Here is a 13,164-nt window from a genome sequence, read left to right as displayed (position 1 = left end):
GCCAAAACTGTGCGTTGCACATAGGCATTCCCAGAGGCATAGTTACAGCACAGCAGGAAAGGAAGTTCAGTGTATGCACATTTTATACAAATAATGCAGGTATATGCCAGAGACATCTTCTTTGGAGCAGGTGTAAACGTGTTCCCGAATACATCTACTGGGGCTAGTTCTGAGAATCTAATTTATAAAGGCATATAGGCGCTTATGTTGCCCTTTTACAGCACACATAGAACAGGTGCTTTTTTAGAAAAATTCTATAGATGCCTTGTTAAGAAATTACCCACAAAGTGTCTGAGTTAGAGATGATTTGATTTTGCACTACAGAATACTTAAACCATACACTGCCTACTCTCCAACAGCCTCCAATATCACTCCAACATAGAAAACATATTAGAAACAAAACTTACCAATGGAGAAGAACTTCACAGGATTTAAAAAAAAAAATGGAAAGTTTACTTAAATATTTGAAATTTGTTTATGTCAGTACCTCATCATGCCCCAACATGCCCAGCAACACTGTGACAATGTTCTTCCGGATTGTTGCATCCACCTTGGCACCAGCACCTCGAGCAACAAATCTTGTGGCTTGCAGCATAGTTTCCCTATAAGAGGAACCAATAATTTGCATTACATATCTGTGTATCAGAACATCAGGGGAAGAAAGAGTAAGACTCTGCTGCTGCTAGCTACACCCTGTAATAACCCATGAAAAATTATTCCTCATTGTACCTTTAGACCAGTTCAGATGTGTGAGTATACCTTCCCCTACCAGCAGACAGCGACTGATAACCCCAGACAATGACATAACCCAATACTGGTTCATAGGCATCACCATACTAAGATAGAGTGTCTCCAACAGTGGCCAATTCAGGTTCCCAGTACCTGGCAGGATCCAGGATCCTTTGCAATCTACAGCCAGGCAATATTTCTCAGTCTCCAGCAAATGGTAGTCAGGTAGATTTGTGCAGCCTGAATCTGGTCAGGATGACAGGTGGGACAGAGTCACCTTGGAACTCTGAGTTGCCTAAAGGAGTCTTTTGAACACCACAAAAAGTAAAAGAGAAGAATAAGAGTTGGGCTAGGACTGGCTGTTTCACTCCACACACCCAAGGGTTGCTGGGTCCCCAGTCCTGCTGTACTGGAATAGCTACTGAGTCTGTGGGAGGGGTTTCTGAGTAGTGTTAAAACTGGGAGCAAAAGACACATATCAGAAAACAAAAGCAAAGCACTTATTTGCTCTGCAGTGGCAGCAGACAATGGTAACAAGTCTCAGAAAGGGGGTTGAGAGAAAAAGATGATCAGGGCAGCGCACGCCGTGAATCAGGATGTCCGAGGCCACTGAAGGCAGAAGCATGGAAGCAAAAACCAAACGCGGACAGTGCTGTGCAGCTTGCAGCTACCACCCCTTGAGTATTTCAGCATTTGGCTGGTACAGCGAATACAATGGAAAGCACCAGGTGGTGCAAGAACAGTTCAAGGACCCAGTCCTGAATGTAGCAAAGTGCTGTATGGCAATGGAACAGAGTGGGCTCCTGAGAGAAGTAGAAGCCCTGTGGGTACTGGATGCCTGATTTTGGCAAGAATCACTGCCATTTGGGTGAGGCTGCCCTGATGGTTGATCAGGGGAATGGGGGCCCTGCCTTAAGCCCAGTGGCAGCCCTACCATTAGGTCAACTGAGGCAGGGGCCTCAGGTGGCACTCTTCCTGAAATGGCATCTCCTCCTTCCTTCCTCCACTCGCTTCCCCGAGTTTACCTTCTTTTTCCATTTACCAAAAGGTGACGGTGGCAGCGATTCCCATACGCTGACCTGCTGCCAGCATTGGCCTCTTCTCTTTACTGTGGCTCAACTCTCTGATGTAACTTCCTGTTTCTTCAGAGGCAGGCCACAGTAGAGAAGAGGCCGGTGTTGGCAGCAGGGCAGCATATGGGAATCAGTGCCGTCGCCTTCTGGAAAATGGAAAAAGAAGGTAAACTTGTGGACAGGGGTAGATGCCAGACTGTGGCCTGGGAGGGGAGCAACATATCTTCCCTGCCTCTGATGGCATTTTGCATTGGGACGCCCATACTTAAGCCCTTTAGAGGACAGATATCCTGATTTCAGCTGCAACAAAGAAATGGTACCGCTGGCTGATGCACATTTTAGCCCAGAATATGTTTTATTAATGCATTAGCCCAGTATTCTTCAATGCAAGGCATGGGGGCCTCTGTGGTGGCCCTCATTGCCTGTGTTTTTCATGCTACTCTGCCTCTCTACCCAGGCTCAGGACAGAAACAGGAAAGTGGATTTGAGAGGGGGGGGGGGGGGGGGAGAGTGCATTTGGAAATGCTCACAACCTTGAGGATATTTAAAGACCACTGCACTAGACTTCCTGCATGAAAAGAGGCCTAGGAGCAAGTGGTTCTGAAGGTGCCACAGTCTAAGGAGGGTCCCTCGGCAAGAAACATTTTTTATCATGTAAAGTATACTGGGTGAAAGAGGTGGGTTTCAAAACTCTGAGGAATGATTTGTACAGTTCAACAATTTTTAGTGATGACACAATCAATACAAACCATGCGCTGGATAGCGTAACAACTGGATACAGTCAATTAGAGAAACTTCAACATTTGTTACAGACTATAAACTGTCATCATAATTCTTAACTAAACTGTTCAAAGCCCCCCCCCCCCCCCCAAAAAAAAAAAAGAAGAAAAAGGGTGGGGGCTCCAACCAGGACAGGACGTGCGCGGCTCAAAGCCTCTACACCTAACAGGCAATAAAAATGCACAATGTTGTAATGGGGTGTCTCGACCTTCACCAAATTAAACATTGAACTAAAAAGAATTTAGGATCAGACTCCTGGCTCTATGTGGAAGACACCTGGCTCTGTGTGGAAGACACTCAACATATACATCCCACACTGCATGAAAAGTTTTTAATCTTCGAGGGGCCTGCCTAGCATACCTTCGCTCCAGAAGCATCAAGGTATGTAAGCGGTTTCTCCATGCCCAAAAGGATGGGGCTTCCTCTAAAATCCAGACCCCAAGAATCACTTTTCTGACCAGGACCCCAGCTTTCCGAAGAAACAATATATGTGATTGATTGCGGATACAAAAGACCTCATAACTGTCCAATAATATAGCTGCAGGAGAAAATGATAGGTCACATCCCAACAGCCTCCCCAGGTAATTTAAAACAGTACTCCAGAAGACCTTTACCCTCCGACATTCCCAAAAGGCATGAAAGAATGAGTTAGGCCCTTGTTGACATTTTTGGCAGATCGGGGACTCCACCGCCCCTGCCTTAAACATTCGTTCCTGGGTAAAATATGCCCTATGTAAGTCCGAAATTGACACTCCCTCAACTCAACACTCACCGAGATCTCAGGGATCCGCTTGATAAGTTTTAAGGGCTCTATGAAGATACCTGACCTCCCCAAATCCCGACCCCACCTAGCAATAAGGTCATCATAAATCCGAGTCTGGGAGCTCAAATGTAGCGCTTCATGCAACCCCGAGACCGATAGACCCCCCCATCCCGAAATTTATCAAAAAATGTCTGCAAACGTGCACCCAAGGACGGGACAAGGGCGACCTGGTCCAAAGAAAGTACATAATGGCGTAATTGAAGATAAGCCAACAAATCCCGTGCCTCTGCAAACCCCTTCGCTAACAAGGCCTCCCAGAGAACAACTTACCCTCAGAATTTAAAATATGCTGCAGCAATAAAACTCCCTTGTTCGCCCAACGAGCAAAACTAGCATTCTCTCTCCCAGGTGAAAATTGGAAATTGCCTCCAATCGGAAGCTGACCTGAAATGTCAGGCTAACCTCCCAGCCGCAAAATCAGGAACCGCCAAGCCTGACGCAACGAATGGAGTAACAAACTATGCCGCAGCCCAGGCGGGAGGGATCTCGATGAGCAGTGCAGGAGAGAGTTGACATTCCAAGGAGAGTAATATGCCTCTTCATAAGCTCAAGGAGTATAACCTTGTTCCTCCAATACCCAATCCCCCAAATGACGGAGTAAGCATGCATAATTATACACAGATAAGTTGGGGAGACCCAGGCCTCCATATTTCTAAGAACCAATTAAATACTTAAAAGGCATCTTCGGCTTCCGACCCATCCAGCAAAAATGAGATAGCATCCTCTAAGGCCTTTAGATCACGTTTTAATAACTTAAGGGGTAATACTTGGAGGGTATACAACCATTTAGGGAATAATACCATGCCAAAAAGTTGGATTCTGCCATGGATCGAAAGAGGAAAGTGTTGCCATTTAGCCAAAACAGACTTACAGTGATCCAACAAGACTGTTACATTTGCCTTATAAAGCATACCAGTATTGCGAGGCAGCTGAATACCCAAATACTGAAACGAAGTAGACTCCCAATGCAGAGGGAAAGGCCCATCCATTTCTCTTGAACAGACGACTTAGTAGGCATCAATATGGATTTATCTAAATTCAAACTGAAACTTGAAAAATCCCTATATTCTACAAAACTCTCCATCAAAGTCTCTAGTGAAGTCTGAGGCTCCACCACATGTACCAACAAGTCATCCGCAAACGCTGAGATCTTGAATTCATGAGGACCTATTTTTATTCCTTTAATATTAGGGTTTCCCATAATATCCCTAATCAAAGGATTCATAGATAACACAAAAAGCATAGGGGATAAAGGGCAGCTCTGCCTAGTGCCTCGATGTGTTTCGAACTCCGAAGATAAAACAGCATTTACCTGAATCCGCGCATGGGGAGAGCTATGAAGCGCTGTAACCGCCTCAAAATAGAAACCTGAAAATCCATATCTACGCAGAACAGTAAAAAGAAATTTCCAATAAACACGGTCAAACGCCTTCTCTGCATCAAGGCTAACCAGCAAGGAAGGATCAGCTGTCCTTTCCATGCGTTCCATTGAGATGAGAAGCTTATACATATTATATATGTTACTGTACGCCCCTTAACAACTCCTACCTGCTGTTCCGAGATCAAATTCGGGAGCACCTTAGCCAAACGATTAGCCAAGATTTTCGCAAATAATTTGGTTTCCAGGTTCAAGAGAGATAGGTCTATACGAAGAAGGCTTTACTGGATCCCTCCCAGGTTTTAACAATAACACTATCTGGGCCAATTGAAGAGACTGTGGAAGGGTTCCCTCCGCCACGAACTGCATGAAAAAGGACTCCAAGGTTGGAACAATTGAAGGAGATAAAAGTTTATAAAATTCAGCTCTGAAGCCATCCGGACCTGGGGCTTGAAATAAAGCAGGCACCTCACCCATTTATGGTCATATACATTAGGCCCATACACATTACATTGTAATACGGGCTTTTCATTGAGGAATAACTTGAGAAGCAAAAATTTTCCCCGAGGATCCCTCCAAGTCTGATGCAGAACTAAATCCAGTTCCCTCCAAAAAAGCACCAGGAGTCCAGACTTACGATTTACAGCAGGTGACTCTGCTACCTGTCCCACCCACCAGCGTTTGAACTTCACATGCTCAACAGACGGAAGGTGAGTCTCCTGTAAGAACACAATGTCCGCTTTATGACGATTTAGGGTTTGCAAAATTTTCTGTCTCTTAATAGGTGAAGACACCCCATTAACATTCCAGGGTACCAATTTAACCCCCATCATATAATCTAATCCAGTAGAAAGAAAACAGAATCCAATGACCCATAGCCTTTGGGGGGCCGTCCCAGCGAGAAGCCCCCCAACCACACCCTCGCGAATGGTGATCTAGTCCCCAGCTGCGTACATCCCACCTCCCAGAAGGACCCCTCCACTCAAACCTAACTGTAACAAGAATCCTGAAGACTGTTTTCCAACTCCCCAAGGAAGGAATATAACTTCAGGAAACAAGAACAGCACCTAAAATCAGAATCATTGCAATACAGACAATCATACAGGGAGGGCTCATGGCTTCATCTGCTATGACTAAAGGAAAGAAAATTATCATGGTAAGAACCTAATTTTCCCTTCCTTGTCATCAAGCAGATGAAGCCATTACATATGGGATGTAACACAGCAATCCCTAAATAGGGTGGGAACAAGCCACACCATGCGCTAGCACCTGTGCTCCAAAATGCGCATCCCTCCTGGCAGCCACATCCAGCCTGTAATGTCGGGCGGAAGAGAGCTTAGAAGCCCATGTTGCTGCACTGCAAATCTCATGAAGAGATAGTGCTCCAGTTTCCGCCCAGGAAGAGGAAATCGCTTTTGTGGAATGTGCCTTAAAGGCTTCAGGCGGAGCCCGGCCAGACAGCAGATATGCTGAAAAGATAGCTTCTTTGAGCCAACGGGCAATAGTGGCTTTAGACACTGAAGACCCTCTGCGAGGACCTGCAAACAGCACAAAAAGATGATCAGAGGTCCTGAAAGAATTTGTAATTCGTAGATACTGCAACAGAGTCCTGCGAACATCCAAAAGGTGCAACTGCCCAAATGAATCTGGAAACTCCTCCTCAACAAAGGAGGGAAGAAAAACAGGCTGGTTTAGGTGAAACACTGAAACCACCTTAGGCATGAAGGAAGGCACGGTCCGAACCGTGACCCCCCTGACTCTGAGAATTGCACAAAAGGGTCTCTACAGGACAGCGCCTGGAGCTCTGACACCCGTCTCGCCGAGGTAATGGCCACTAAAAAGACGGCCTTCAGTGTGAAATCTTTCTCTGAAGCACGCCGAAGCGGTTCAAAGGGAGCCCCCTGAAGGGCCTTCAATACTAACCCCAGGTTCCAAGCTGGACAAGGTGCCCGCACGGGAGAACGGAGCCGAAGCACCCCTCTAAGAAACCGTGGCACATCTGGATGAGCAGCTAAGGACACGCCTTCAACCTTGCCACGCAGGGAGGCCAATGCTGCCACTTGCACCTGCAGGGAATTATAGGCCAAGCCATTGTGTACACCATCCTGCAAAAAATCCAGAATCGGCGAGACAGGAGCCCGCAATGGAGAAAGCGCTCTTGAAACACACCAGACTTCAAACTGGCGCCAAAACCTGGCATAAGCCACGGAAGTGGAGCGCTTACGGGCCTGCAGGAGAGTAGAAATTACCTTATTTGAGTAGCCTTTATCTCTCAATTGCGCCCTCTCAATCGCCATGCCATAAGACCAAAGCAGCAGGCGTCCTCCATGGCCACTGGACCCTGTGACAACAGGTGCGGAACCAGAGGTAACGGAAAGGGAGCCTTCAACAGCATCTGTTGGAGGTCCGCATACCAAGGCCTCCTGGGCCAATCCGGGGCGATGAGCACCACTTCTCCTGGATGCAGCCAAATCCGCAGGAGCACTCCCCTATCAAGGGCCACGGAGGGAAGACATACAGCAAGCCCAGGGGCCAGGGTTGAGCCAAGGCATCCAACCCGGCAGAGCGAGGATCCCTCCGTCTGCTGAAGAAGCACGGGACTTTGGCATTGGAACTGGTCGCCATAAGATCCATCACTGGCTTGCCCCATTTGGCACATATCTGCAGGAATGCATCGTCTGCTAGTTCCCACTCCGCTGGATCGATCTGATGCCTGCTTAGATAGTCGGCTTGCACGTTGCTCTGACCTGCAATGTGAGCTGCTGACAGGGACTGTAGATGCAGCTCGGCTCAGTGGCAAATTTGTTCGGCCTGCGCAGCTAGAGCTCTGCACTGAGTGCCGCCTTGTCGATTTATGTAGGCCACTGCTGTCGTGTTGTCCGACATCACTCGGACAGCCAATCCTTCCAGGGTCACTTGAAAGGCCAGAAGAGCCAGAAACACCGCTTTCAACTCCAGGTGGTTGATAGACCACTCCGACTCGTCGGGTGTCCACAGACCCTGGCCATTCTTCCCCTGGCAATGTGCGCCCCAGCCCTTCAGGCTGGCATGTGTCACCACTAGGCACCAATCGTGGAGCGCCAGCGGCATTCCCTGCCGCAACATGCTGTCCGACAGCCACCACTCCATACTGAGGCGGGCCACAGGGAGCCAAGAAAGTCTGCATTGATAATCCTGAGATACTGGAGACCATCGTAGAAGTAGAGAATACTGTAGAGGTCTCAGGTGCGCTCTCACCCATGGCACCACTTCCAAGGTGGCTGTCATCGATCTCAACAGCTGGACAATGTCCCAAGCTCGCGGGCGGGGCATCCTCAGGAGCAGACGGACCTGATTCTGAAGCTTGCACCGCCTTTGCTCGGGAAGAAACACATAGCCCGAGGCTGTGTCGAACCTGGCCCCCAAATATTCTAGAGATTGCGAGGGGGTCAGGTAACTTTTGGCCATATTGACGACCCAGCCCAGAGATTGAAGGACTGAAACCACTCTGGCTGTAGCTAGATGACTCTCTTTTTCTGATGAGCCAGTCGTCTAGGTACGGGTGAACCCGGATACCCTCTCGCCTGAGAAAGGCAGCTACTACTACTATTACCTTGGAGAAGGTTCGGGGAGCTGTGGCGAGGCCAAAAGGCAAGGCCCCAAATTGGAAATGTTTTCCCAACACTGCAAACCGCAGAAACTTCTGGTGCGGGGGCCAAATTGGTATGTGCAAGTAAGCTTCTTTCAGGTCCAGAGACGTGAGAAACTCTCCTGGCTGTACTGCCGCAATGACGGAGCGCAGGGTTTCCATGTGAAAATGCCGCAGTCTTAAGGACTTGTTTAGCTCTTTTAAGTCCAGGATCGGGCGAAAAAGACCCGCCTTTTTGTGGCACCACAAAGTAAATGGAATAGCGGCCTAAACCTTGTTCGGCGGGAGGCACCGGGGTCACAGCCCCTATCTGGCACAGACTGTGCAAAGTCTCCTCTACCGCCGCCCGTTTGGTGGCAGAACCGCATCGGGACTCCACAAACACGTCTCTCACCGGGGCATCGAATTCTATTCGGTATCCGTCTCTGATCAGGTCCAAGACCCACTGATCTGCAGAGATTTTGGCCCACTCCTCGAAAAAGAGGGAAAGTCTTCCTCCGATGACAGGAAACGAGGAGGGGGCCGGCACACCATCATTGAGAGGGTCACCCCTGAACTCCAGGCCTTGAACCGGCAGCTGCGGAACATTTGTCCGAGCGAAAGGAGTTTCTCTGCTGAAAGCGGGCACGCGAAGTGAACCCAGCAGCACGCCCTGGGCGGTACCTTCTAGCTTCACGGAAGCGAGGTCTGTAAGAGGAGCGGACTGCCTGACCCTTAAAGGAAGGCTTCGGCCTATCTTCGGGCAAGTGCTGAGGTTTGGAATCCCCCAGGCCTTTAACAATGTTTTCCAGCTCCTCACCAAACAGGAGGCCTTGAAAGGGCAACTTCACCAACCTTTGCTTAGAAGCCATGACCGCTGCCCAATGTCGTAGCCAAAGAGTGCGGCGAGCCGCCACTGCTACAGCCATTTGTTTAGCCGAAGCACTGACCATATCATAAAGGGCGTCAGCCAAAAAGGACAAGGCCGACTCCATCCGCGGAGCCACTTCAGATAAGGTCTCCGCTCCATCACCGGGCTGTTCCACTGCCTGCTGTAACCAAGCCAGGCAGGCTCTAGCAGCATAACAACTGCATGCAGACGCCCGAACAATGAGACCTGCCAAATCAAAGGACCGCTTCAGAGCTGAATCAAGCCTGCGGTCTTGAATATCCTTCAGGGCAACACCTCCTTCAACAGGGAGGGTAGTTCTCTTTGTCACAGCCGTGACCAGGGCATCCACTTTAGGCATTGCAAAGCGAGCCAAATGTTCCTCACTCAGAGGGTATAATTGCCCCATAGCCCTGGCAACCTTCAAAGGTCCCTCGGGGTCAGCCCATTGAGTCGAAATAAGTTCTTGGATGGAGTCATGCAAAGGAAAGGCTCGAGCAGGCTTTCTGGTACTAGCCATCCTTGGATTAACAGAGGAGGCTGTGCCACTCCCAGGATCTTCAATCGAGAGGGCTTGTAAGGCATCTGAAATAAGCGCTGGCAGCTCCTCGCGGTGGAAAATCCTCACCGCAGATGGATCATCAAGTTCCTGTGGCAATTCTGCACCCGACTCTGGTTCCTCAGCCCAAGAAGTTCTGCCAGACCCCTCAGAATCCTCATAGCCCGACCATGGGGGGGAAAAAGGGGGAGGCGCCACACTCAGAAGGGGAATTAGCCCTTTTGCGTTTATCAGGAGGATAAGAAACAGGCAAAGCCAACTCCAAAAGGCCAGGATCCACCGGGGGGGCAGGCAGAGGGTCCGAAGATCTATGTGGAAGAGCTCTTTTAAGCATGTACGCCCTATGCAGCATTAAAACAAAATCAGGGGAGAAAACCGCTCCCTGACCGCCCGGATCCTGCCCAGGGCTATCAGCTCTATTATTAGCCTCACTCAGAGGACCCCCCCCCCCCTGGATTCAGGGCTCTCCGTCGCAACGGAGGCCGCGCCATGTGGAAAATCCAAAATGGCGTCCGCTGCCAGCTCAGAGCGCAAAATATCGCCGCTCACCATGCTCGGGCCAGCTCTACCATCTGTACAGCACGAATTACAGAGCCCTGCTGCTGATTTGCACTTGCCACATTTAGAACAGTGCTTTACAGTATCCGCAGCCATCGCCGAAAACAGCGGTAAAATTTAAAAATGGTGGTTTGCGCCAAAAACCTCCTGATCGCGGGCCCACCCCGGAGGAGTCAGAAAACACTCTTACCTCACTAGACCAAGTATCACAGCTCCGCTTCTGCAGAAGAATCTCAAGAAAAAAAACCTCTTTTCCAAGATCGCTGCGCTAAAGCGCGACGCGACTTTAATTATTTTTTATTTTTTTAACGCTGTGAGGAAAGCAGAGGCAAAAGAGGTAAATAAAAACACTCCAGAGGCTCAGATAAGTGGGAAAGGCGAACCAATGTGCCTGCATCCACTGAGTGGGAAAGGACAGGGAAAAGCAAGCTAATATGTCCACATCCACGGGGGCATGGGTAAGGCAGGGAAAGGGCCTTCAAAGTGAAGCTGCTATAGCCTCTAACACCCCGGCTAACAACTGGCAAGCCAGGAGCCACCCCTAGGCAGATTTTTGATGGAGCTCGAAGAAGCTGCAGCCACCCTGCTTGGGGAGATAGAGAATACTGAAGAGGCAGTGGAGCTAGCTGGCCATGAGGCACTGTGAAAAGTTGTGTGCTCTCTATCTCCCCCTGCTGGTTGATGGACACAAACCATACGTAATGGCTTCATCTGCTTGATGACAAGGAATCTACTTTTGCTTTGGATCCTGTGTATCATTACATAAGACACAATCATTCTTTGCAGTTAATATACACTATCAAAGATTGTTGGTACTAGCGTTATCAACTTGAGTAACACCAGCTTGCAGCATTGTTTGCTAAAATGATGCTTCAAATGAATGCAGAGGAACAGGTGAGCAGTTAATTTACAAAGATAATAATTTTAAGGTACTTGAAACAGAGTTTTCTTTCAGAATGACTGACATGATCCTTTTGCAATGTCATCCACTACCTGGGTTCGATTCCCACTGCAGCTCCTTGTGACTCTGGACAAGTCACTTAACCCTCTGTTGCCTTAGGTACACAACTTAGATTATGAGCCCAATAGGGACAGAGAAAGTACCTGTCTATAATAAATATAAGCCACTTTGGTTGTATACAGAAAGGTGGTATATCAAATCCCATTACCTGATTCCAGAATCCTCGCTGCTGCGGACCCCATTCAGCAGCTCAGTGAACAATGGATCCACCTTTGTATGAATGGTTATCAGTTTGCCAAGAGCATCTGCAGCCTTCAGGCGAACTGAGCGGTTTGAATCTTGCAATGCTTTGGTAAAAGTTGTCTGTAGTTGGGGCAGGAAAGGTTTAAGAGCAATCCCCACCTATACAAGCAGAAACATAGAGTGTGGTTATAATTAAACAAAATCTGCTACACAACAAAATGGAATGAGCAAGACAGAAATGATACAAGTGGGTAACAGGACAGAGTCCTCTGATGCAGTGTCAATTTTATTTATTTGTGTAATTCAGTGTAATTTGAGTATTGTGTTTTCCTCTTAATCATTAAGAAACTGTTTATATTTTTGTGTTAATTCCAGCTCAAGTTTGGAGATTTTGCCCCTGATCAGCCCTAACAGGCAAAAACATGGCTCATGATGGGACTTTTTTTCTTGAATACATAATCTTCTGATGTAATTATTAAGGATCTTCATTCCTGAAGTCATCTACCTTATATACTCGAACATAAACCAAGATAACATTTTCCCACTAAAAAAAAAAAGGAGGGGGGAAGAAATGTTAACTTGAATATAAACTGAAGATTTATATTCAAGCATTCCTCCTTTTCCCCTACCCTTTGGTGTCTGGCATTCCTTCCTTCCCTGCCACGGTCCCCCCCCTCCTCCCGAACCAAGAGAGTTCCCACTTCCTTCCCACTGTAGCTTCTTGTAACTTTGGGCAAGTCACTTAACCCTCCATTACTCCAGGTACAAATTAAGTACCTATATATAATATGTAAACTGCTTTGACTGTAACCAGAGAAAGGTGGCATATCAAGTCCAATCTCCATCCCCTTTTCTTCCTCCTGCCTCTCCTTTCCCCTTACGAACAAAGGAAGCCCTGACCCTTCCCCAGGCCTACCACATCGCCCTGGTGGTCTGGTGGAGAGTGGCAGCAGGAGCGACCTTCATTTGCTCCTGCCTATGCCATCTTCCTCATTCAACCTGTTCTCTTGTTGATCCAGGTGTTCAGGCAGTCTAATGTTTTCTGCTCTTAATTGTACAAGCTGCTCCTAGAAATGTGTTGACACATCCATCTGCACAGAGATCCTACTTTCAGCCTTGTCTAGCCAATGAGACTGAGTGCTGAATTCTTCACAAATTTTCTTCAATGCGGATTGCAACTTATTTAGTTTGTCTTCCAGAGTAGCTGAAATAACTCTGGTCACTTCCTGTGTGAATTAGCCAGTCAAGATCACTAATATCTTCTCACCATCCACTGCTATTTTGTTGTCAGTGCCCTTGTTCCTCTCCTGCGTTACATTTGGCATTTTAATTGTGTGTATTATGCAGTGCATTTTTTCTAGCAAAAAAGGTGCCGGTACTCAAATGCTAGGCCACTCTTCAGGGGTGGGATGATCAATGAAGGACCCACCCCACAATAGCCAGGCCCCCTGCAACCAGTCACAGAACCTATGACAAGGCAGAATTGGTGTGCAGGGCTTGAGCTCTTTCATTAAAACTTGGGGTCCATGGTTCAATTTTAGCAGACAATGGAAAAGGTGCCAGT

At 48.0% G+C, this 13,164-nt stretch overlaps 1 protein-coding gene across 1 annotated transcript in view; it reads right to left on the bottom strand.

Moving 5' to 3' along the window:
- The window catches only part of GCN1 (GCN1 activator of EIF2AK4), a gene marked incomplete in the record, with an annotated part of 339,178 nt that overhangs the window by 21,266 nt on the left and 304,748 nt on the right, over positions 1 to 13,164 (bottom strand). Inside the window, 2 exon segments of the mRNA XM_030219069.1 lie at positions 488 to 602; positions 11,566 to 11,759. Coding sequence (XP_030074929.1) covers positions 488 to 602; positions 11,566 to 11,759 — 309 coding nt within the window.

This window comes from Microcaecilia unicolor, chromosome 11 (assembly GCF_901765095.1).
Source record: "Microcaecilia unicolor chromosome 11, aMicUni1.1, whole genome shotgun sequence".
Taxonomy (NCBI): Eukaryota; Metazoa; Chordata; class Amphibia; order Gymnophiona; family Siphonopidae; genus Microcaecilia; species Microcaecilia unicolor.
The sequence above is the reverse complement of the archived record's forward strand: the minus strand, read 5'-3'. Positions and strand labels throughout refer to the sequence as shown.